Source organism: Patagioenas fasciata, chromosome 2 (genome assembly GCF_037038585.1).
Source record: "Patagioenas fasciata isolate bPatFas1 chromosome 2, bPatFas1.hap1, whole genome shotgun sequence".
NCBI classification, from domain to species: Eukaryota; Metazoa; Chordata; class Aves; order Columbiformes; family Columbidae; genus Patagioenas; species Patagioenas fasciata.
In genome coordinates this window covers 166,232,791-166,258,085 of record NC_092521.1, presented here as the reverse complement: position 1 = coordinate 166,258,085, position 25,295 = coordinate 166,232,791, and the positions used below count along the sequence as shown (strand labels likewise).

The 25,295-nt window shown below is 52.5% G+C and overlaps 1 protein-coding gene across 1 annotated transcript; it reads right to left on the bottom strand.

Moving 5' to 3' along the window:
- Positions 1 to 24,953, bottom strand: ZBTB47 (zinc finger and BTB domain containing 47). The gene is made up of 6 exons (XM_065831174.2): positions 24,478 to 24,953; positions 11,364 to 12,734; positions 7,167 to 7,314; positions 6,347 to 6,462; positions 5,434 to 5,578; positions 1 to 4,847 (listed from the first exon to the last, which is right to left on the bottom strand). The coding sequence occupies exons 1-6, from the start codon at positions 24,478 to 24,480 to the stop codon at positions 4,483 to 4,485; spliced, it is 2,148 nt and encodes a 715-aa protein (XP_065687246.1). The 5' UTR covers positions 24,481 to 24,953; the 3' UTR covers positions 1 to 4,482.
- Positions 24,954 to 25,295: the final 342 nt, after the last annotated feature.

Genomic DNA, 25,295 nt, shown 5'->3' with positions numbered 1-25,295 from the left:
TTTTCTTTTATAAAAGACAAATCGTTTATTGATTCAGTCCTTCCACTTGCAACCTCTTTGGTAACAGTCATAACACTTCCAGACTGGGAGAACGCAGTGGAAAGGCCCAATTCTGACCTCTCACCACCTTCAGAGCTCAGAGACCCCTGACTTGCCTTGGTGAGAGGCCAAAAGCGGGTTTCAAAGCATGGCCAAGGACCTGGCCTCTAGGGACAACCCAAACTGGCCTACCGTGACTTGTCTTGCTCGTGGGTGGCCCGCAGAGCAGCCCCAGAACCTCCAGGCAGAAGATGGCTCGGGATGGGGATGCACCTTGGGCCCGTGGTGCCAGGGTTGACCATGAGCTGTGCCTGGAAGGCAGCTTTGATGCACCTCTTGGGACCTCCTGGATATTGGCCAACGGGGCCATCAACAAAGCAAGACTCACCCATATTTGTGGTAGGGAGTGACTCACCCCAGTTGGCCCCACGCCGATGGACTAACCCAGCCATCTCAGCCTCCCCCTCATCACACCGTCCCAAAGAGAGTAACTGCTGTACTTGGAGTTAAAGATAAACATATATTGATTACACATGGTCATTTAAAAAAAAAAAAATTAATAATAATAATACATTTCCTAGAACATTACTTAAGACGCTTCCATAAAGCATCCAAGCTTCCCCTCCCCTCCCCGCCTTCCCTTGTCTATACAGAATAAAGTGCTTCGTTTAATTTGTTCACACTAGTAGAGCCACCGATACACTCTTAACTTGGCATGTTTGGGCAACCGATACTGAATGCCGTAAAATAACACAGAGCCCAACACCAGGCATGAGAAACTAGTTTTTGAGGCAAGTGCTTGGAATTTCATTCATTTCCTTCAAGTTCCATGCTACTGTTCTTATTCCTACTTTTTCCTTATTTTTTTTTTTCAATTATTATTTCCTTCCTTTTCGAGTTTGACCCAACTCCCGCTGTGGTTACGCGTCACGAGGCAGGGCTGCATGTGGTGAAGCTCTCTCCGTCCATGTGAACAAAGGGCGCCTGTCCGTCCGTCCGTCCTTCCCTCTCGACTTCGGGCAAACCAAGAGTTTAATCAGTGGAGTTGTCTAGCAGCGGATGCTCGTCTCTATTGCACTGTCACAGCCGTTCCCACCCGCCGACCGTCCATCCATCCGTCCATCCATCCATCCAACCATCCATCACCTTCCCACCGCGCTGGGGTTATGGCTGTGGTCCGAAGGGCCAGCCGTGCCTCATGGACATCATGAGGCTAACTGGTCTGTGCTACCAGGCTCCTGGGACATATAAACCAAAAATAACCCTCCCTCACATGACTCCCTCCTTCCCCAGAGTTCAAATGAAGAGGGGGGAAGAATTAATTCAAACCCGGGTGGGTCTGGGGTGAGGTGTGTGGGCAGAGTCATCAGCTGAACGTTGCGTCGCGGCATATTCATGAACAGCGTAATGGAAACCAAGCCCCTCTCCACCATCACGGTCTGTTGAAGAAGGGATGTGAGAGATTAAGGTGCAAGAGTTAAACACAAAAAAAAAAAAATTAAAAAAATTAAAATAAAATATAAAAAGCTTGAAAACAAAGGACCAAGTCTCCCGTCTCCTGCCCCGTCCAACCCAGTGGGGTGGGACTGGGATGGACGCGGGATGAGACACTGCGGGAGTGACTTGTTTGAGCTCTTAGTTCGTTAACGAAAACCAGACACGAAGAGGGACATCAGGGTTGAATAAAGGTGTAGACAAAAGGACTCAGAGGCCATGTAGGACTCCTGGGAACTGCGCAGGCCTTGGAGAAGGGAGGGAGCAGCAGGGATCTGGTTCTCCAAAGTGCTGTGTGCATGGTCACATCTCAACGTCTCCAAGGGGTTCTCCGGGCAGGCTCTCGAAGGGGATCAGACACAGCTGGAATCAGTCACTGGGTTTTCTGCTGGGCTCCTGGCCTTCACGAGGAGCTCTCATCTCACAGTGACGTCCAAGCGGGACAGGTCCTCATGGGGAGAAGATGAACCAGGACAGGGAAAGCCACCTCCAGATACAAGGGAGTGCACGTTGGCATGGCGGTTTGCTTGAAGGGAAAGGTCTATCAGCCAGGCAGGCTGACAGGCTCCATCACAGAAGATCTTACAGGCAAGGTGAGTCTTCTTCAAGGTGCCGTACTCCCATCCCATGTCAAGGCTGTGTGAGGGGAAAGAAATGCAGGGGAGCCTGAGGGGATGTGGCCTGGAACACAGCAGTGGAGGAGACAGCATGGACCACTCTACTGAGGTCATCCAACACCTCCACGGCTATCACTAAATGCTTCTCTAAAGGAATCATCTTCCAGTCTGGGTCATGGTCCCTTCAGAAAGCCAAGGGCCCTGAGAGCTGAGTGCCCACATCCCTCACAGGTGTGTGTTTGAGAACACTTTGCACCATCCTAATGAGCCCCAGGCTCATGGAGGAAGGAAAGGAGAGCAGAGAAGCTGCCCACCTGAGAAGGTCAATATGGTGAGGCAGCTCTGCCATAGCATCCTCCCTTTGCTCAAAGCAGATGGAGATGCAGGTGAGCGCACTGATGGCTGTGTTGGGGATCCGCAGGATCCCAGCCAACATGAGGATGAAAATAATTTTGTTGCTCCATCGACAAGAGCACCCAGCTTCTCAGCAGTGTCTGTCAGGCATGGGGAGACAACACTCAGCAGGAGGGGACACCGGTCACCTCAAACAGCACTCAGGAGAACTCTGGGTGCTCTCCTGTCCCTTGCCTGTCAGGATAATGTTTCTGCATGTCCCCGGTCAGCAAACCCCCTGAGCACGTGGCTGAATCCTCCCGTCTCTGCAAAGACGGCCTCAACTCTGCCCAAGTGCTTTGCTGATTTGGTCCAGGAGATGAAGCCCCAAGACTTCCTGCAGAGCCAGACGTGGCTCGCTGTCCCCAGAAATGGTACAAATGAGAAACGGCTCCTGCAGCAGGACACTCAGTGTCCTCTATTCCTTCTTGCCCACCAACAGCCCCGCTCACCATCTTCTCCATGACCTGACACACACATCCATAGCACTGTTCTTCCGAGCAAGGCATGGGCAGTAACACACCGCATCTCTTGGCCAGAACCTCTCTGGCCATGCTGGATGCTCTGCAGCTCTCCTCAATCCCAAAGGGGACACTTTCCCAAGCAGGGAGACCACACAGCCATAGTCAGGCCACACACAACACCCTGGGGCAGTGAACAGCAGTGAGAGATCCTGCTTGGACGTCAGCGTCCAAAAAAAGGGTAACAGCAAAGCCTTTCTCTTTGTCTCTTCCACCAGCACGAAGCCAGTCTGAGTAAGTGAAACCAAAGACCAGCTCAACCTCAACGGACACAATGTGGCCAGAGAAACACTAAGCAACACTGCGGGGCATCACCAAACCAACCACAGCCCTCACTGGTCCCATCTGGTCCCCCAGGCCAGGGCAGGGTGACCAACCCCATGGGGAGAAGTAACACTTGGGAGAGCGACACAGGCAACAAGCTAGAGGATGGGACATGGTCATCAAGCCGAACACGGTCTTGCTTTAGCTCTAAACCTTGCAATGGGACCCAACCTGGAGTTCATCCGATCGGTCAGGGGTTTATTCGAATTGTTAAGGCACTATTCTGGGCTGATTCCATCAAGAAACGGCGGTGTCCTGCTCCTCCAACCCGGATCGCCACGGAGCCACCCTCCCACCGGTCCCGAGGCCATCTGAGCTCTCCTACAGCCACCTCGCCAACTCCAGAGCATCCCCAGGAGCCCGGCTCCTGCTGGGACGAGCAGAAAGGGCACCCCAAAAACGAACTGGCCGTGGGCTGCCGATGCCCCGAGACGCAATGCCGTCGCTGTTTGTGCTTTTGCCTATCGAGGAGGAAAACCCATCACGGGCAAGGAAGACGCGGTGAGGGCTGCTAACGAGAGCGGGCTGACGGCTTTCCAATGGGGACATCCACTCGCCATGGGCCACCGGGGCCAGCAGATAGGACCGGCGGGGGCTCCTCCGCATTGCCCACCTCTCAACTTTTTGGGAAAAAGAGCCTGAATTGAAAGACCAGCTTTACAGTACAGGGATTCAAGCACCACTCACTACCTAGATTTCGTCTGATTATAAATATCAAAGCGCTGGCGGAAATGCATTCGGCCAGCGAGCGGGCACGCGATGCCGGTGAGATCAACCCCGGGCGGCATCCTGCTCCCCGAGCCCCACCAGCATCCCGGCACGAGGATGAAGCCGACGCACGGGAGGATGAAACGGAGAGCAACGCCTTTTAACTACACCCTTAGGGACGGACATCCACGCTCCTCGGCGGGGGCTTCCTCCTGCTCCCCGTCCCCGTGGAGAACGACAGGTGAGAAAAAGTAAAAATAAAAACAAAAAACAAAACAAAATGACTTCAAAACGAGGAGGAAGAGGGGTAGAGAGCAAGCGAAGCCTTGGCTCCCCGTGGGGAGAGCAGTCCATGCGGGCGCATGGTTGGGATCAGGGGGGGACACCTAGTTGTTGTTCGAATTTATCCTCCCCGCGGGAAACAGGGGAGGGGGCGGCGGTAGGTGAGGAGGAGGAGGGAGGGTCTGTGGAAGGGGATGAAGCAGCGGCAGCGGGGAGACGCCGGGGCCGGGGGGCAGCGGGGCCGGGCTGGCGGCGGGTTGAGGGGTGGTGGCCGTGTCCGAAGCCAAGGGGTTGCTGACGCGGAAACATTTCTCCTTGTGGGCTTTGAGCATGTTGGAGAAGCGGAAGCGCTGGCCGCAGACGTCGCAGGGGTACGGTTTCTCGCCCGTGTGGGTCCGGCGATGCCGCTTCATGTTGGGGCGGCTGGTGAAGCTCTTCCCGCAGATCTCACAGATGTAGGGCTTCTCGCCTAAGGATGGGGGAAGATGGATGAGAAGACGGCAACTGGACCATCGCTCCCAAAACCCCATCGTGCCATCCAGTCAAAGATGCCACCCCCATCCCATCACTTATTCCCTAGGGCTACAAAGAGCTGCAAAGATGCTGAGGGGTCTGGAGCACCTTTCTGTGAGGAGAGACTGAGAGAGCTGGGGCTGTTCAGCTGGAGAAGCTGAGAGGGGATCTCATCAATGCTTATCAATATCTCAGGGTGGGTGTCAAGAGGATGGACCAGACTCTGTTCAGTGGTGCCCAACAATAGGGTGAAGGGCAACAGGCACAGACTGAAACACAGGAGGTTCCATCTGAATATAAGGAGAAACTTCTTTACTGTGAGGTGCCAGAGCCTGGACCAGGCTGCCCAGAGAGGTTGTGGAGTCTCCTTCTCTGAGACATTCAAACCCACCTGGATGTGACCCTGTGTGATCTGCTCTGGTGACCCTGCTTTAGCAGGTGGGTTGGACTGGGTGATCTCCAGAGGTCCCTTCCAACCCAACCATTCTGTGATTGACTCTGGGGTCTCTGCAGGGGCTGAGGGCAGAGCGAGGAGATCTCACCTGTGTGCGTCTTCATGTGCTCATCGAAGTACTGCTTCATGTTGAAGTCCTTGCCGCACCACTGGCACATGAACTGCTTGTGGCCGATGTGGATGCTCATGTGGGAGCGCAGCTGGTACTTGTACTGGAAGCGCTCATTGCAGTTCTGTGGGGATGAGAAGGGGGATGAGCTGTTGATGAGAACCCCAAAACACCCTCCGCATCCCTCCCCAAATCACCAGGATGTCGGAGCAGTGCAGAAATCACTTCCCTCCCTGCAAAAGAACCCAAATAAATGGCGTTTTTGGGACATACTCAGCCAAGTTTGCAGGCTGGATGGGCTTGGGGTGGGACACAAGGTCCAGACATCGGGCAGAGAGAATCATAGAATGTCCTGCATTGGAAGGGATCCACAAGGATCATGGAGTCCAACTGCTGTCCCCGCACAGGACACCCCACAGGTCACACCGTGTGTCTGAGGATGTTGTCCAGTCTCTTCTTGAACACTGTCAGGTTGGGGCTGTGACACCTCCCTGGGAGCCTGTTCAGTGTCCAGCACCTCTGGGTGAAGAACCTTTTCCTCATGTCCAACCTAAACCTCCCCTGGCACATCTTCCTGACATTCCCTTGGTCACCAGAGAGAAGAACTCAGCGCCTGCTCCTCCTCCTCCCCTTGAGAGGAAGCTGTAGCCGCCATGAGGTCTCCCCTCAGTCTTCTCCAGATCCTTACCTTGGCCACCAGTTTCGTCATAGCATTGGTGGGACCCTCAAACCAAGAGGGGATGCAAAGTTTGGGACAGGGGGAAGCATCCCTACAGCCATGCTGGCAGAACGCTCTGGGAAAGCCTCATGAAGCAGAAGATCTTTCCCAAAATCAGTGGTTTTGTGCCCATTTGAGAGGATGAAGGGTAGGGGAGAACACGGAGGACCTTACCTCACATTTAAAAGGCTTTTCTCCAGAGTGCTGGAGCGAATGGACCTTGAGGGACATGCTGCGCTTGAAGGACTTCCCGCAGGTCTCGCAGGTGAAGGGCATGTCCTTGGTGTGAGCTGAAGCAGAGAGGAGCAGGGTCAGGTGCCCTCCCAGCATCCATCCATCCCCCCAGGTCCCAGCTGTCACCTCCAGCCTCAGCGCCCAACCCCAGCAAACCCAAAGCCATCTTGGGAAGACACAATATAGAACCATAGAATAGTTTGGATTGAAGTGACCTTCAAAGCTCATCCAGTGCCACCCCTGCCATGAGCAGGGACATCTTCACCAGCTCAGGTTGCTCAGAGCCCCATCCAGCCTGGCCTTCAAGTACTCCCCTAACTGTCCACCAAAACCCCCTTTTTTTGGATCTATTTGGTGCCTGCAAGCCCCAGACACTCAACCACTGTTGCCATCTGCAATTTGCGTTTCAAAGCCAGCGCTGGCGTGGCGTGGTCCCCTTTTACAAGGGAAGGATGGTTACACTTTAAACCCTCCTTTGATCACCTCTGAGGTCTTTTTTCTGGCTAAATAAAATAAATGAGCTTCCCCAGTGCCATTCCTAATTGCTCCAAACCCAGCACTGAGCAGACATACATTCTGCTTTAAATACCGGGCCAAATTTCAAGGCCCTTGCACCGACGTCAGAAAGCTCATACAAGACTAAGTCCGGTCCTAAACTCAGAACATGACAGCAATAAAAAAAACACCCTTCATGGCCAAAACGATGGGTGAATAACCCTAACAAAGATCTCCCCGTGTCACCGGTGCCTCCCGCACTCACCAACCATGTGTTTGCGCACGTGGGCCATGGTGTAGAACTTCTTCTCGCAGATCTCGCAGGAGAACTTCTTCTCAGCATAGCCATGGACGATCTTGTTGTGCTCATGGAGGGACCAGAGCTTCTTGAACCCCTTCCCACACGTCACGCACTGCAAGGAGAGAAGAGATGGGGAAGGATGCAGGAGAACATACCCTGGTCCCACCAACGTTTTGGTTTTGCCAGGTTTTCAGCTTCATCCGTTGAAAGGGAATGTCACTACAAAACCTAACACAGAGACATCGAATACCATAGCGAGCAGCAAGTCTGCTACAAACCTCACCACTTCAAAACCTCCAAAACTCAATCTTTTATCCATTGGGTGGGGAAGGGGTGATGTCTTTCCAGGGAAGGAGGTGGCTTCTCCACCAGTGGATGTACAGGACATGCATGAACAGCAGCTTGTGCACCAAGGCCCTGTTCCCAATGGGGGATTTTATTCTTGCACACAATTAAGATGTTATGTTAAAAAAGATAAATAAACAACCCTCTGTGCATTAGGAGGTTGCAAAGAATACAGGAACAAGGAGAAGCCCAAGCCAGGGCAGAACAACTTCAGTCTTCAGCAGATATAATGGATACTTTATCACTAGATGAGTTTTTCAAACATACACAAATGGACCAAAACGGACCCAAAAACCAGTCCATCAGCACAAGCAGAACAGCATGACATGCAAAGCTTCCCCCAAGAAGTTACAGGAGAGATTTGCTTCAGCTCCAAGTTCAATATTTCTCAGAAAGCTCCCAGGAGAAGCTCCGACTTTTGCATGAGATCAGCTCGAGGTGTGTGAGATCATCTCAAAGTGTGTGAGATCAGCTCGAGGTGTGTGAGATCACCTCAAAGTGTGTGAGATCAGCTCGAGGTGTGTGAGATCATCTCAAAGTGTGTGAGATCAGCTCGAGGTGTGTGAGATCAGCTCAAAGTGTGTGAGATCAGCTCGAGGTGTGTGAGATCATCTCAAAGCGTGTGAGATCAGCTCAAGGTGTGTGAGATCATCTCAAAGCGTGTGAGACCAGCTCAAGGTGCGTGAGACCACCTCAAAGTACATGAGACCACCTCAAAGTGTGTGAGACCACCTCAAGGTGTGTGAGATCAGGTTGGTGCTCACGGAAACACAGCAGAGCAAGGTCCACACTGGAAACCATTGCTGGAGCATGGGGACAGTGGGCAGAACCTGGCCAAGGACCCTTCCAGGAGCCAAGGGACACTCCTTCCCCTTCATCTCTCCATGACTCATCTTCCTCTTGGTCAATAGAGATAAAACCATCTCTTTTTCTTGCAGGTGCATTGAGAAAATCCTTCACGCCTTGGAGGCATCAAGCAATGGCACGGCTGAGTGGTACCAGTAAATTCCACCAAATTTTGCACCAAATGAGGCTGTGATACAGTAGAAAATATACCATTATGCCACGTAGTCACTGTATCTTCCTATATATATGTTTAGGTGCCTGGAAGGCAAAATCCGGGTCAGAAAGGCATTCCCAACACTTGTCTTCTTCATCTTGCCATGCGCCAATATGAACATGAACAGTCCTCTGAGTTTCACTGTTCCCAAGTAAATACTTCCATGGATCAGAACAGCTTTATTTCTGCTTTAAGAGACATTTCAGGACAAATTAAGGACCGGAGCCTGTTACTAAAGACACATCAATATCCGTTTCCTCTGCTTAAAATGAAAGAAGCCGTGGGGGAATCTCAAAATTAAAGGTAGAGTGAAAGCAGCAGATGTAGGAAAGTCCCTGGGATGGGACTGAGCACCCTGGAGGGTTCAGTTACTGCAAAAATGTATCGCTTTAAAATGTAGAAGTAACGTTCAAATGAGGGAAAAAAAAGGAGAAGACAAATTCTAGCAGGTAAAGGGGAAAATGATACTGTAGCTGGTCAAAAAAAGACTTAGAGAAACAACCTGATAAAGCAAAGGATGAATAATTTCTCCAACGGAGACAGAATAACCATTAGGGTGTCTGCAGGGCTGCGGACACAGATGGGAAATGATCACAGGGAGCGCGATGAAGCCGAATACCTAAACATGATGGATGAAATTTGGGGACAAAACAGGGAAAGAAAGCAGAAGACCCAAATGGGATAAGAGAGATGGTCCCTCCATGGATTTTGCTTAATAAAATAAAATAATAAAATTACTGTCCATTATAGGTAAAGAGTTGAAAAAAACCTTTTCTATCCAGCTATAATTCCATGGTATATTGACAAAGTTGTTCAATATTATCAGAGCAAATGGAGTGAATTTGGTGCTTTGTAAAATTAGCAGCATTCAACTAAGGGAGAGTTAATGATCCACATTTTGCATGGAGGGAGGTGACCCCGCAGGCAGTTGTGGTTCATCCTATTCAGAAAAGACCTGGAAAAGGGATAAAAAGGAGGAAAAAGAAAAGGTCTGATGGGGCTTCGATAACCTGGTCTAGTGGAAGGTGTCCCTACCCATGGCAGAGGGGTTGGAAGGAGATGATGCAGGTCCCTTCCAACCCAAACCATTCCATGATTCTATGAATCCATTTTTAATTGCAGAGGCTTTATGATGGGGTCCGAAACAGCCATCACCACGCAAGTATCGGAGCTGCACTTGCTCATTTCCAAAAACAAAAGCAACCTCGGCACTGTGAATTTTTCAGGAAGACACAACAAGCGGTCAGTGCAGGATTGAGCCGAGACAGCTCCCACCTCCGTGTTCCCAAAAAATAACACCAAGATCTGCTTCATTCCCCATTGTATTTGGGGACCGGTTGGCCAAGGGCTCCAGTAGCCCTTGGGTTGAGTTACCTTCATCCAGGAGAGCTGCAAGACCATTGAAAATCCAGTTGCTGGTGGGATGGATGATGGGTGAAGCTCTCCAGATGTTGGTATTTTTTTTAATTAGTATCAGCAGCATAATGCAAAACAGCTCGTCGGGGATTAGGAGGTGGGTTGGAGTGGTCTGCAGGAACACATTTACTGCTCTGATGGGATGTCTACAACCCCCCAAAATTTCACTGATTCAATGGAGTTCATTTGCAAACACGGGATCTCGTTAGCGTTAGGCAAAGGACACACCAAACCTGAGCCACACACGGATGTCAAATGCATTCGGAAATTTGTTGCTACGTGAGCTAAAGGGCACAAAAGGCAGATTAAAACCTTCTAAACTGGTGTCAGCAAAGCTTTGAATCAGGCTAAATTGGTTTCAGCCTGGGTGGGAAAGGCTGGAGTGTGTCTCCATCAGGGGCTCACAGTGTTAACTGAATGAACTCAAAGAGAAATTACTCCTCAAAAATTATTCCAGCTGGCCAAGGGGAAGCCACAGTCCCCTGGCACAAATCCTCCGGTCCCATGTCACCGTGGGATCCTCCTGAGCCTGAATAAGAGTCACGGGTAAGTAAGGTTTCCTCCCATCTGCCATGTGGGAACCACAACATGAAAAATATTGTTTGAGCATGAGCCTGTCCCATGGTGTAGCTGGGTGGGAGGTCCTCCATGGTGGGTGGGATGTCCCTCCACCATTGGGATGTCCCATCATGGTGGGATGTTCTTACTTTGGTGGGATATCCCCAACTTGGTGGGATGTCCATTCTCATGGGATAATCCACCATTGGTGGAATGTTCCATCATGGTGGATGTCCTCAACTTGGTGGGATGTCCCCACCTTGGTGGGATGTCCCATCACAGTGGGATGTCCTCAACTTGGTGGGATGTCCCCACCTTGGTGGAATGTCCTCAACTTGATGGGATGTCCCTACCTTGGTGGGATGTCCCTCCCCATGGGATGCTTCACTCATTGGTGGGATGTCCCATCATGGTGGGATGTTCTTCCTTTTGGTGGGATGTTCCCAGCTTCGTGGGATGTCCATCCCCAGTGAGATGCTCGACTCATTAGTGGGATGTCCCATCACGGTGGGATGCTCCTCCTCAACTTGGTAGGATGTCCCCACATTGGTGAGATGTCCCTCCCGCACTGGGATATCCCATCATGGTGGGATGTCCCCAGATCGGTGGGATGTCCCTCCCCTATTGGGATATCCTGTCAAGGTGGGATGCTCCTCCTTTGGTGGGATGTCCCCAACTTGGTAGGATGTTCCCAACTTGGTGGGATGCCCATCCCCAGTGGGATGCTCCACCTCTCGGTGGGACTTTCATCCCCTGGTGGGATGTCCCCACAGCTGGCTCACCTGGATGTTCTTCTCGCAGTCGGTCTGGTGGTGCAGCAGCAGCTCACTCTCCAGCAGGAAGCGCTTGCCACACTTGTCGCAGATCTGCATGCGGCTGTGCGTGACGTTCATGTGCTTCTCCAGGTACCAGCGGTTGTTGAAGACCCGGGGACACTTCTTGCATGGATAGTGTTGCTTCTCCTCCAGCTTAACCTTCTGGCCCAAACCGTCCTGTTCCTTTTTCCTCTTCCTCCCTCGCTGGCCTTCCTCTTCCTCCTCCTCCTCTTCTTCCACCTTGGCCATCTCCTGAGACCTGGTTGCCATGGAAGGCTTGGTGGCTTTGGACGCCCAGCTGCCTCTGCGAGGCTGCCCACCCTTTTCCCGTTTCACCTCCGACGCATCTTCATCATCATCATCATCATCCTCTTCTTCTGTTGTCTCCTCCAGGTCTTCCTCCTCGCTGTGCTCCTCTTCTTCCTCCTCACCCACCTCCGCATCCTCCTCCTCTTCCTCCTCCTCCTCTCCTTCCTCGTTCTCCTCCTCCCCATCCTCCTCTGTGTCGCCCCCATCACCATCAGGCCGCCCCATCACAGCCGCCTCGCTGGCCGTCGCCTTCCCCTCCGTGCCCTTGGAGACGTTGAGGGTCTGGTTGTTGAGGTTCACCTCCACGATGATCTGCTCCCGGTTGTACGAACCCTGGCTGTCAAGGTCCTCCTCAGACTCTTCGCCTTCCATCTTACAGACGGCGCCTGGACCACCATCCTTCTCCTCCTTGTAGTACTGCTTGGCTGGACCAGGGGGGAGCGTCCCACCACCTGCTCCATCCTCCACCCGCACCGAGTAGGGGTCGTTGCTCTCCCGGGCGTAGATTTTGGGATGAGGGGCGTCCACCTCCTGCTTGATCTCGCAGTAGTAGGGTGGAGGTCCAGCACAGCCCTCAGCGGGCAGGGCCATCTCGGTGGCCAGGCTGAGCGAGCGGGTGTCCAGAAGATCCTGGCAGGAGGAGGCGATGTTGTTCATCTGCAGCACGGTGGCCGCGTTCAGCACGTCCTGCACATTGCAGGAGTTGACGAGGAGCTTGGAGGTGTAGATGAAGTTGAGGATCTGCTGGAGGCCCTGCGAGGTGAGGGCTTCCAGAGAGAGCTCCACGCGCTGCAGCTGCTTATTTTGGGTGAATAGGGAGTGGAAGAACTGGCTGTAGGCTGCCAGGACCCCTTTGTGCGCCGGGAAGATGCTCTTGTGCTGCACCAGCACGATGTCCACGTCGCACAAGTCCGGCTGAAAGAGGCGCTGCTCGTTCAGTCTGTCCATCAAACACGTGAAGTGGAGGGCTACATCCTCCACCAGGGAGTACTCAGCCGAAGGGTAGTCAGTTGTTTTTTCAACTATCAGCTGTGGGGAGGAAGGAAATAAAATCAATTCAAGAGGGCTCTTCTCCCCAGGAAAACACCCGCCCAGCCATGCCACCCACCCCTGTCCATGCACCTGAAGTCAGAGATGTCAATTGAGAAGCTCCACTGCCAGCCCCAGTTTGGAGATGCCAACCAAAAAGCTCCACCATCAACCTCAGTTTAGAGATGCCAACAAAAGGCTCCACCACCAGACGCAGCTTGAAGATGCCAACCAAGAAGCTCCACCACCAGACCCAGGTTGGAGATGTCAACCAAAAAGCTCTACCATCAGCCTCAGTTTAGAGTTGCCAACCAAAAAGCTCCACCACCAGACTCAGCTTCAAAGCACCAAGAAGCTCTACGACTAGGCCCAGCTTGAAGATCCAGACCAAAAAGCTCCACCACCAGCCCCAGCTTGGAAAAGCCAACCAAAAACCTCTACCACCAGACCCAGCTTCGAAACACCAAGAAGTTCCACGATTAGGCCCAGCTTGGAGATCCAGACCAAAAAGCTCCATCATCAGATGCAGCTTGGAGATGCCAACCAGGAAGCTCCATCACCAGACCCAGCTTCAGAACACCACTAGGCCCAACTTGAAGAACCAGATCAAAAAGCTCCACCACCAGATACAGCCTGAAGATGCTAACCAAGAAGCTCCACCACCAGACCCAGGTTGGGGTTTCCAAACAAAAGCTCTACCACCAGCCCCAGCTTGGAGATGCCAACCAAAAAGCTTCATCACCAGACCCAGCTTCGAAACACCAAGAAGTTCTACGACTAGGCCCAGCTTGAAGATCCAGACCAAAAAGCTCCACCACCAGTCCCAGCTTGGAAAAGCCAACCAAAAACCTCTACCACCAGACCCAGCTTCGAAACACCAAGAAGTTCCACGACTAGGCCCAGCTTGGAGATCCAGACCAAAAAGCTCCACCATCAGAGGCAGCTTGGAGATGTAAACCAAGAAGCTCTATCACCAGACCCATCTTCAGAACACCAAGACGTTATACCACTAGGCCCAGCTTGAAGATCCAGACCAAAATGCTCCACCATCAGGCCCAGCTTGGAGATGCCAACAAAAGGCTCCACCACCAGATGCAGCCTGAAGATGCCAACCAAGAAGTTCCTCCACCACCCCCAGTTTGGAGATGCTAATCAGAAAGGTCCATCACCAGACTCAGCTTCAAAACACCAAGAACTTCTACCACTAGGCCCAGCTTGAAGGTCTGGACCAAAAAGCTTCACCACCAGTCCCAGCTTGGAGATGTCAACCAAAAAGCTCTACCATCAGCCTCAGTTTAGAGTTGCCAACCAAAAAGCTCCACCACCAGACTCAGCTTCAAAAAACCAAGAATTTCGACGACTAGGCCCAGCTTGGAGATGCCAACAAAAGGCTCCACCACCAGACACAGCCTGAAGATGCCAACCAAGAAGCTCCACCACCAGCCCCAGGTTGGAGTTTCCAAACAAAAAGCTCCACCAGCAGGCCCAGCTTGGAGATGCCAACCAGAAAGGTTCATCACCAGACCCAGCTTCAAAATACCAAGACGTTCTACCACTAGTCCAGCTTGAAGATCCAGACCAAAAAGCTCCACCATCAGGCCCACCTTGAAGATGCCAACCAAGAAGTTCCTCCACCACCCCCAGTTTGGAGACGCTAATCAGAAAGGTCCATCACCAGACTCAGCTTCAAAACACCAAGAAGTTCTACCACTTAAGCCCAGCTTGAAGATCCAGGCCAAAAAGCTCCACCATCAGGCCCAACTTGGAGACACCAACCAAGAAGTTCCACCACCACCTTGAATCTGGGAAACTCAACCAAGGAGAAGAAAGCCCAATGAAAGGACAGGTCAAGGCCATATGAGCACCCACTGACATCTCTTCAACCTGGATAGGAGGTATCATGGCCATCCCACCACCAAGGAGGTCCAAAGCCTGGCTCAGCTGTCCATGATGGCAGGGAGGAGATGCCAAGCAGAAGAGGAGATGCCTCGATACATCCTCAACCTCCTGAACCAGACAGGGACCTCTGGAGGACATCTGCCCCATGCAGGAAGACAATTTTAGGTACCAGCTGAGATTTAACCACCTCACTAGAAATAAATTAGGATTTTAAACTTCCCTACTTCTACCACATAATTACAAAAAACACAATATCCTCCAATGTTCACTGAATTCTGCCACCTGCTCTGACTCACGTCAGCAGTCAACTCACTCGCTGGAGTCACCAGGATGATTTATTCTCTTTTAATACCCATTTTAGATCACCCAGGGAAAGGTTCTACCTGGAAAAACTTAAGTCTGGGAGTGGCAGCCTCAGGCTGGGAAATTCTGCAACTGCCAACACTCCCCAGGCTGTGTTTGTGGGGCATTTCATTTATTCCATATGTATTTTGCAAGGTGCAGACCACCCCTGGACCTTCATCACCTCTCCTGGGGACACCTGAGCCCCCAGATGGGTTTGTTGGCTGCACCCCAAACACAAGGGGTATCAGAGAATCATAGAATTCTTTTGGTTGGAAGAGACCCTCAAGATCATGGAGTCCAACCATAACCCACCCCCGGCACTGCCCCATGTCCTGAGAACCTCATGTCTGTCTGTCCAACCCTCCAGGGATGGTGACTCCAGCACTGCCCTGGGCAGCCTGTTCCCAATGCCCCACAGCCCTCTGGGGAAGAAATTGTTCCCCAGATCCAACCTCAACCTCCCCTGGCACAACTTGAGGCCGTTTCTTTGTGTCCCTGTCTCCCCTCAGCTCCTGTTCTCCAGCTGAAACCCCCAGGTCCCTCAGCCGCTCCCATCACACTTGTGCTCCAGCCCCTCACCAGCTCCGTTCCCTTCTCTCAACTCGCTCCAGCACCTCAAGGCCTTTCTTGGCGTGAGGGGCCCAAAACTGCCCCCAGGATTTGAGGTTTGGCCTCCCCAGGTCCCAGCACAGGGACGGTCACTGCCCTGGGCCTGCTGGCCACACCAGTGCTGGTACCAGCCAGGATGCTGGTGGCCTCTTGGCCACCATACCCTAAATACTAAAAGCAGGTGGGACATCCCCTTTCCCTCCACTTCCACTTGGATTTCTATCCCGAACACCCAGTTAATGGATGGAGATGGATCCAACCACGTTCACGTCCTATTGCGGGATGTGACCAAGGACGTCGTGCAGAACAGTGGCGGAGATGGACGGTTCAACCTGCCGGGTTTATCCTGCACCTCCTGCTCAAAAAGAACCAAAAAAGAGTTTCTCTGCTTCCATTTTTTTTCTCTTGATCAACCCATGAAATCCAGCAAGACACATTTTGTTTATTTGGGCTTTTTTTTTGCGAGCCAAAGGCAAAAGCACACCCAGACAAAAACGTTTAAATCATTAAAACATGGGTGTTTTCTTCTCTGGTTTCCCAACCAAAAAAACCCCTTCCCCCTCCCTGCCAAAATGTTTCATTTTCACTGAATTTCTGCTCCATAACCAAACCACCCAACCAATGAGGTTTTCTGCTTTGTATCATCCCAATGGCCCCTTAGAGCCCCATACCCAGAGAAAAATGGGAATAAACCCCAATTCTTCTCCAATCTCTTGGCTTTGCAGCCTGGAGTGGAGCAAAGAGTAGAAGAGGGGGTTTTAATATTTTTATATATATCTATATATTTTATCTATTTCTTTAAAGTCATATATATACAAATATATATATATATATATTTAAAAACCACTTTCTTTATATATCTTCTTATAAAATGCTGCTTCCCAGCTGGAACATCCATCCACCCCCCTGCATTTTCAAAGCCTCGCGACTGCCAAGGACATTTGGACGAGAGGAACTTGGATGGCTCAGCCCACCCTACCCCAGAAAATAAATAACGACATAATAAATATCGAACGCCGTAGAGACAGGAGACGTTCTCTGCTTGCCAGGGACTCTCCTTGCTCCGCTTTTGCTGTGAAATATATATATATATAAAACTCATTGTTTTCCTCCTGGGATCCATCTCTCTGTATAGGATGCTCCAAGCGTGGCACGGCCACAACCGTGGAAAAACAGGTTCAAAACAAGGGGAATTGGGTCCGCTAGGCAGCGCAAACTAAAGTCAGGGTGTTTTTTGCTCCGGATCGAGGATTTTTGGCACAAGGAGGTGACCCCTCACCCAGCGCCGGGCTTTGCCAGGCGGCTCTAATCAGTCCCAGCATTGAGGACAATGCGTGTCTTGGCCGCGGCCCCTCGGTGACTTCAGCCCCGGTTTGTCAGCGGGAGGGTTTTTTCGCTTTGCTCTTTATTGCTATCAGATGCTTTTCGTTCAGTTCGCCCGGAGACGGAGCCCCAGCCAAGCCGAGAGGCGCCCGCCGGGGTGAGATGCCGAGAAAGACCTTGTTTTGCCCCAAAATAACCCCTCCGGGCTGCTCCTGTCCCTGTAACCCCATCAGGGCGGAAAAGACCAATTAACTGGGGTTAATGGGAGAGTTAAACCCATTGCCCCTTCCCCTGGGAAAACGCAAATATTTTAAATATATAGATTTATATATTCTAAAATACATACATATACATATACAATCAAAACCCCTTAAAAATACTTTTTCTAAATTTTAAATAAAAATCAGTTTTGCTCTTTTCCACCATCACCACCTCGGCCCGCTGCGTCACTTTAGTCCCATAAAAAGACCCCGACGTGTCGTCCCATGTCACCCATCCCCATCCCACCCCGGTCCCCCGCCAAGGGCATCAAACCAGAGCGAACCCCAAAACGCCCGCCCCCCACCATTCACCGCTGACCTCCATGCAGGGCCCTGGCATCGCAAAATAAACCCCCAAAACCACATAAAATTGATTCGAAAGCAGCGTGGACGAGAAGTCCCCACCCCGAGGGGATGGCGGTGCCTCCAGACAGCCCTCCCTGCCATCCAGCTCTATTTTAAGAGCCCTTCCAAGCGGTTCTGCCAAAGCCCCGTCCCGAAACGGCTGGCGGGATGGGGAGGGCGGCTGGAGGATGAGGAGGATGCTCAGAGCGAGGAAGGACCGAGGGATGCAGGTTGGCCAAGCCCTGATGGCTGGGGATGCTCAGAGGAGAAGCAGGTGATACAGGAAAGGAGATGCTGATGCTCGCTGGACCGGGGACCCCGATCGCCTCCCGTGAAAAAAGAGGCTGCTGCTCAATTTAAATCAATGTACTATGATAAAACACTATTTATTTTCATAGGTATTAAGAGTCAGATGCCTCAATGCTCCTGCAGCAACAAAATCCCCAAAGGGACCAGCAGGTCGGGTCACCCTGGATATATTTAAACACCTGAATCTGCAGCCCCCCCAGAAGATCATCTCTGACATTCACTGGCATCTCTATTAATTTATAGCCAGGTCCATCACCCTCACCATCACCATCAAGCACTTCTCTCCTCTATTAGCACAATTACAGGGGTTTTGGGGCATAAAAAGCACATTTAGGTGGCCACAAGCCCCGCACTTGACACCAGGCAGAGCACTTAGACCTGCAAACCAGTTTCTGCTGGGCACAAAATTTGGGGAATTCCTTCAAATTGTTCAACCCTAAAACTACGATGAAAACGAGAAAGATGTTTCTCTGCATCATTCGTAACCACCAAAACATTTACCGCTGACCTCCAGTATTAAATTGCATTACGGAAAAGTGCTTTAATAAGCAGCTGAACATGATGTTTGCACTTGCTCCTCTAGAACAGAAAAACACGTCCTATTCTCAATTTGAACGCTGCTGCATTTCAGGGAGAAAGAACTTGGTTGAAACTATTTAATGCCACAACTTGACTTTTGCTAAGGAAAGAAACAGCATTAAAACCCCCTTATTTTTACAGATTAATTCAAAGGCGTATCGCTAGAAATCTCAAAGGCACACGCGCTTCAGGTTTTAATCCTCAGCCCTGCATGATTTACCCTCTGCTTGAGGTGAGACCTTCAGCCTTTCCTCTGTATTTAGAGAACATATAGGTTTGGATTTTTAAGGACAATGGGACGTTTGCATCTTCCCATCACTCCCAAAGCTGGGATGCACTGGGATGAAGCCGTCCCAGAACGGGCAGCACTGCCCAGATTATTTACATCCCATACATCGCCAAAAACACCAAAACCACCCAATTTTGGACCGTGGCCACGCATGGAAACCTGCCAGGAGGGTAAAATACATCCCAACGCACCTTCTCTCACCCATCGCTCCCCTCGCCAGGGATGTCTCCTCACCCTCCCATTGCTCAGGACTGTGTCGGGGGGGCTTTGTTCGCTTCTCCGATGGGTGTTTTTGTTTAATTAGACGAGGGTTGTCCGGAAAAACAAGCAGGAAGGGAAAACAATAGCTCGGCCACAGCCCCGCCTGGCCAGGTGCCGACCGACACAGCCCCAAGCACCCACCATGATGCTGCAGGGCTGGACCAGGACACCGCGCCACCCCAAGCATCGCCCTTCAGAACGGCGGTGTCACCATCTAAAGTGGTGATTTTCTTCCCCTATGTGTCTAAAAGGCTCCAGGATGCCCCAAACTGAGCCATGTGTTACAGGGAGAGGATGTGAGGGGAAGGGGGTCAGCGATGCTCCCGCAACCTGGGCCCACCCCGGGGTGTCGGGCACCCCAAAAATCACCTCCCATCCTCTTCACAAGTGTCCCCCAACCAGGGGACAGCCAGATGCATCCCAGACTTATTTTTCCTCCCTTCTTTATAATTTTTAATAGCATCCAGCATTTACAAGGCTTGAGCTCCAAGACGCTTTACCAGGGAGCAGCCTGGGAAGCTGGCGGCAGCGCCAGGCCCAGCAGGACCGTCCGCAGCGCGGGGGAACGAGGACAAATCATCCCCATGTCCCCTGCAGCTGAGGAGCCTCTGCAAACAGGGAGAAATGTTCATTTGGGCTTTCTCTTGTAAATGCCACATCCCCTGCGGCTTGGGGGGGGGACGAGGTGGGACGAACAACATGAGGTTTCACCCCATTGGGAGCGGGCACTGGCTTCCCAGCATGCATAGGGTTAATGGCTCATTGCTTTCTCTATTTTATATTTAAAAAAAGATGTTAAACCCCGCCAGGCACTCTCTGGGCATCTTTCTCCTTTTCTTTTGCACACAGCCACGATCTTTGCAAGGACGCACGGACGGGCCAGCCCTGCTTGTCACCCTCCACCTGCAAACCGGTCCAGAGATGCTGCAAAGCTGCTCCTGGGAGATGCCGCCACCACCACGATGGCATCGTGGCCACCGTCCCTCTGTTCCACCAAGGGCATCGCCAAGCCGAGATCCGCTCAGTGATCTCAGCATCTGTCCTGATATATGTGCGGGTGAGCGCCGTCCCCTGAGCAAACACATCCTCCCTGCTGCAAAAACACTGAGGATTCAGTGCAGCAACGTCATATTTTCAGCCCAGGACAAGCCCCAGTCTTTCTGCTCCAGGAGAAGAGTGGAGGCACCGAGGATTCATCCGTCTGTCTGTCCATGTCCCCTCGGTTAGGGACAAAAAGGGGTTTATTTGGGTGCAGCTCAGGCCAGACCCGACACGCGATGCAAAAGCTCTGCAGGTAATTCAAGACGTGCGCTAAGCCCCAGCGAAGTCTGGGGTTAAACGCCAAAAAGATGCCGCTGGATTCCGGCAGAGCCGGCGTCCTCCTGGCAAACACCGAGCCATGGGGTCCCTGCCAGCGCCTGGCACAGCCGGTGACACCCGCTTGATGGAGATGTCCCCAAGCCCCGGCAGCAGGACGGGACGCTGCCCTCCCGACCACCCGCAGCGTCACCGCTGGGGTGGAAGAGCCCAGGGGACGCACAAAGCCACTGTCCCCACTGCCCTGGCTGAGAAAACCAGCGGAGGAAAGATGGAGGGAGGAACCGAGGACAAAACCCAGCGCTGACCTCCCCGTCCAGGCTGGCGGCCAAGCGGCCACACTGGGGACCGGCTCTGAGCATCATCGCCTGGGGACCAACCGGGTGTCCCCAGTGCCACTGAGAGAGGGGATGGATGCAGCAGGGCAGACAGTGCTTCAAGACCCCTGTGGCTCATAGGACCCTCACATTCAGTGCAGGGAGCACATCTGGGTGCAAAGAATCACAGAATCCCAGAATGTCAGGGGTTGGAAGGGACCTGGAAAGCTCATCCAGTGCAATCCCCCCATGGAGCAGGAACACCCAGCTGAGGTTCCACAGGAAGGTGTCCAGGCGGGTTTGAATGTCTGCAGAGAAGGAGACTCCACAACCTCCCTGGGCAGCCTGGGCCAGGCTCTGCCACCCTCACCAGGAACAAGTTTCTTCTCAAATTTAAGTAGAACCTTTTGTGTTCCAGTTCGTACCCATTACCCCTTGTCCTATCATTGGTTGTCACCGAGAAGAGCCTGGCTCCATCCTCCTGACACTCACCCTTTCTATATCTGTAAACATGAATGAGGTCACCCCTCAGTCTCCTCCAAGCTAAAGAGCCCCAGCTCCCTCAGCCTTTCCTCACACGGGAGATGCTCCACTCCCTTCAGCATCTTTGTTGCCCTGCGCTGGACTCTCTCCAGCAGTTCCCTGTCCTTCTGGAACTGAGGGGCCACAACTGGACACAATATTCCAGGTGTGGTCTCCCCAGGGCAGAGCAGAGGGGCAGGAGAACCTCTCTGACCTACTGACCACCCCCTTCTAACCCACCCCAGGTACCATTGGCCTTCCTGGCCACAAGGGCCCAGTGCTGGCTCATGGTCACCCTGCTGTCCCCAGGACCCCCAGGTCCCTTTCCCCTACACTGCTCTCCAACAAGTCGTTCCCCAACTTATACTGGAATTTGGGATGTGACAGTACAAGGTTTGTCTCACACAAGGCTGTCATCAGACCCTAAACCCACAGTGTTTCCTAACCCTAATCCAGACGACAGAACTGGCAGAGAGGCCCAGGGCTGAGCCTCTCCCAGCATCCCAGGCTGGGCTTTCCATCCCGGAGCATCACCTCCAAACCCCAGCGCTTGGCCCCAGCGATGGTCCCCACATTCAGCTCCAACCAAAACCCAACCTTGACCGGGCTCTTTGGGAAGAACCGGCTGTTCTCCTGCAGTCCAGCCATCCCTCCTACCCAACACTTTAACATTTTTTATGAACGTGCATTAAAATGGCTTATTTTTATCATGTCTGCCCGGCAAATTCTGCTGGGCTTTAACTCAGACAAGGTGTCAGCAGCTCTAGCTCCAGGCAAAAGATACAGTCATAAAAATAATAATAAAGAAAGGTAATTTATTGTAATTAAGTCCTCATATCTGCAATACCATGGCCGGTCTTTCCCCATATCCAAAATCATCCCAGGTTTCGCTACCGGGAAGGCAGCCGAAGCACCAAGGTTGGCTGAAGAGGGGACAGCAGCCTCGGAGGACACGGGGACAAAGTCCCCAGGTGGGAAACCCAACAGGGCCAACCAAATACTGCAATGCAACGCAACGCAAGGCGTTTCCTTGAGAAATAAGGAAGGGAAAACGAGGGGCAGGTGGCACGGAGCCTGACCCTGCGCTCACCCTCCCCATCGGCACCTGCTCCTCCAGCTCGCAGGGACCCTGTGGGACATCCAGCATGCAAATCACACCTGGGAATCCCTTTATTTTTCGGGGTCAGGCAAAGGCGGCAGCAAAATTTAAACTTCACTTTGTCACGGCCACTGCCGTGGCCCCTTCTGAAAGGGGTTTAATTGAACTCAGCAGCGCGGGAGAGCCCTTGGTTTTCTCCTCCAGCCCAAGCGAGGAGGGAGGATGGGGAAACCAGCGCTTCCCCTAAGAAACCCTCAAAGACCCTGTGATGTTCTGACACATTCAGTTCATCCGCAAAAGGTTTCTCCCTATTTTTCCCTCCTCCAGCAGGAAAAATCCGCATCTTAAATATAACCAATATTTAACCGGCGACCTCCTGCTTCACCCTTTTTACAGAGAAGACATCTCCAAAGGCAGCGGCGGGTTATTTTTATGGAGGGGGGTGACATGCCTCTCTCCTCCAGACCCGAGACAGAAACACAAGGCCATTTATCTCACCCGGCTCCGGCGGTTTGCCTGGTAATCATCTAACGCGCCGTTAATTCCTCGCGGGGAGAACAAAGCTCCGCCGTGCAGCCAAACCAAGGGGACCCTCCGGCATCCTCGGGGAAACTCCGCGGTCAGAGATGAAACATTTGCACCCAGACAGGTTTCACCCCAGATCCATCAGAAAATAAAACCCCCTTAGTATCATCACGAGGAGGGATGTTTTTTGCTCCGTAAAGCAAATTTTCCTCTGGTTCTTGCTGAGGCTGCGCATGGAGGAAAGGGTGTTAATTCCCAACTTTTCCCCTCTTCCTCGCAGGGCTGCACGCTTGGGTGAGCTCCGGGTGTCCCCATCCCCAGCTCAGGGCATGAAACGCTCCCAAAAACCACCCCAATGCCTCAATAATCCATCAACATCTCTCTCCGGAGGGGATGCAGGGATGGATTTAACACCAGCAGGAATTTGCAGGCCAGCAGCAACCCCATCCCAGCTCCATTCACTCCCAAAATTAAGCCTTGTTGGGTGCTGAGCCCCAGCCCAGCATCACCTCATGTTTCTTTTTTCCAAGGTTACGGTTTCCAAAAAGCCATTCAAACCCCTCCCCGGGGGGGTTATTATGGGCACGGAGCCATCGCCAGGGCAATCACAGCCCCATACTTTTAGGGATGGGGGAGGCACCAGGGTACCGGACACCCCAGTCCATGGGTACCACACATCCCAAGGGATTTCTTGTGCATCTTCCCAGCTCAGGCCTGTTCTCTGCAAACCAAACCACCCCCCCCCCCAAAAAAAAGTCAACCGGCCCCTAAAATAGGTCACTGCTGCAGGGCTCCCCGGTGTACCCAGTCTCCCTTATTATTATAATAATAACAATTATTATTATTATTTAAGAGCATGCACAGAAAAATCCCTTTGCGCACCCAAAGCAAGGTGCGATGCTGCGCTGTACCCCAGGGTATATTGGGGTGAGCTGGCCATCCCCCCCACATCCCCCAGGGAAAATGGGGGGCCCCACAGCAGTGCAGGAGCGAGCTGGGGGTGGCGTGGGGGGGTAAGAATTAGCAACATGAAGGAGTCATCCGGGGAACAAGCCGGGCCGAGGAAGCCGCAGGCTGCTCCTGCGCCAGCGAATCCTCCGGCCTGGGCGAGCGGGCGGCTCGAAAAGTTTCCCCCCCCCCACATCAGCCCAGCGCCCTAAATCCTCCCAGTGACCCCCAAGTGGGAGATGTGGGGGGGTGTGAGCCCCACAACCTTGGGGGTGCTGGGCCGCACACACCCCCCTCTGGGTGGGGGGGTGGGTCAGGCCCCACTGCACCCCCCAAACCCCCCCCCAGCAACCTCATCACCTCTCCAGGTACCCTAGGGGTGACCCCAAAACCCCTGCAGCCCCTCACCCTGTGCAAGCAGCGCTTGTACAAATATCCGGGAGGGGGGAAATCCGGCGCGGGGGGGGGGCATTTTTTAACACAATTTTACCTTAAATGCAAACCCTTCCCCCCTGCACAAGAGGGGGGACTCCATGCAACCACCCCCTCCCCAAAGCGGCTCCCAATGCAAACACATTGCCCGGGGGTTGCGCTGCCCGAGGATGCATCACGCCCATGCAACCCCCCCCAAGACCCCCCGTCCACCGCCCTTGCGAGGATTTTGGGGCAAGTTTCGGAGGCCTTTGCAAAGTCAGCAAAGCCCCGGGAGCGCGAAAAGCGGGGGGGGGAAGGGGAAAAATAACAAAAAAAGAAGCGAAAAGGGAAAAGGCCGGAGGGGGGGGGTTGCAAGCTCTACCATTTTGATGCAAAGGTCTCCGCGCAAAGGAGTCCCGGTCCTCCTCCGCTTGCCTGGGGTTTTTGCTCTCCATGAAAAAAACAGAAATGTTGGGTTGGGTGGTTTGCTGGGTTGGTTGATTTTCTTTTTTTTCTTTTATTTTTGGCTGGCTTTTTTGTCTTTTTCTTTTTTTTTTTTTTTTTTAGAAAAGCGGGGGGGAGGAAATTTCCGCGCCGCCGCTGCTTTGCATCTCCCGTCCTTATTGGTTTTTTCCTCCTTTTTTTTTCTTTTCTCTTTTATTTTTCCTCTCCCCCTCTTTTTTCCTCTATTTTCCTTCTTTTTCTTTTTTCTTATTTTAAATTTTTCCTTTTCCTCTCCCTTCACCTCATCCTGCCCATCGCCATGTTAAGCCCCTTTTAGGAAGACGGAGGAATGCGGAGCGGCGGCGGCTCCGGCTGCCAAGAGCCCCGGGGGCCGCTGATTGGAGCCGCCGCATCAGCTGGGGCCGCCGCTGCCCCCTTTAAAGGGACAGGCTCCCGCCACCGCCACGCCGCCCACGGGGGGCCCGCCCCACCCGGGACACCCCCTCTGTGTCCCCCGCCTTGTCCCTTGTCCCCGCATCCGCGGTTCGAGCCGCCGCTGCGCTGCAGCATCCCCCGGGAGCACCGGCTGGACCACGCTGGGGGAAACTGAGGCACACGGAGCTTCCCCCTCCCCTCAAAAAAAGAATGTGTTTTAGGGGATAAAACCCCAATTTTAGGAGTTGTGGAATAACATTTGGCTTTATTTTTTGGATTTTTTCTTGTTTTGAGTGCTCTCCTGCTATGGGTGGAAATAGG

What these genes read in the sequence shown, in the direction of transcription:
- ZBTB47 (XM_065831174.2), bottom strand. An exon ending in CGTGCGCAAACACATGGTTG is followed by an intron (nt 6,463 to 7,166) that starts GTGAGTGCGGGA and finishes TCTCTGCTTCAG; the next exon opens with CTCACACCAAGGACATGCCC. An exon ending in GCACATGAAGACGCACACAG is followed by an intron (nt 4,848 to 5,433) that starts GTGAGATCTCCT and finishes CCCCATCCTTAG; the next exon opens with GCGAGAAGCCCTACATCTGT.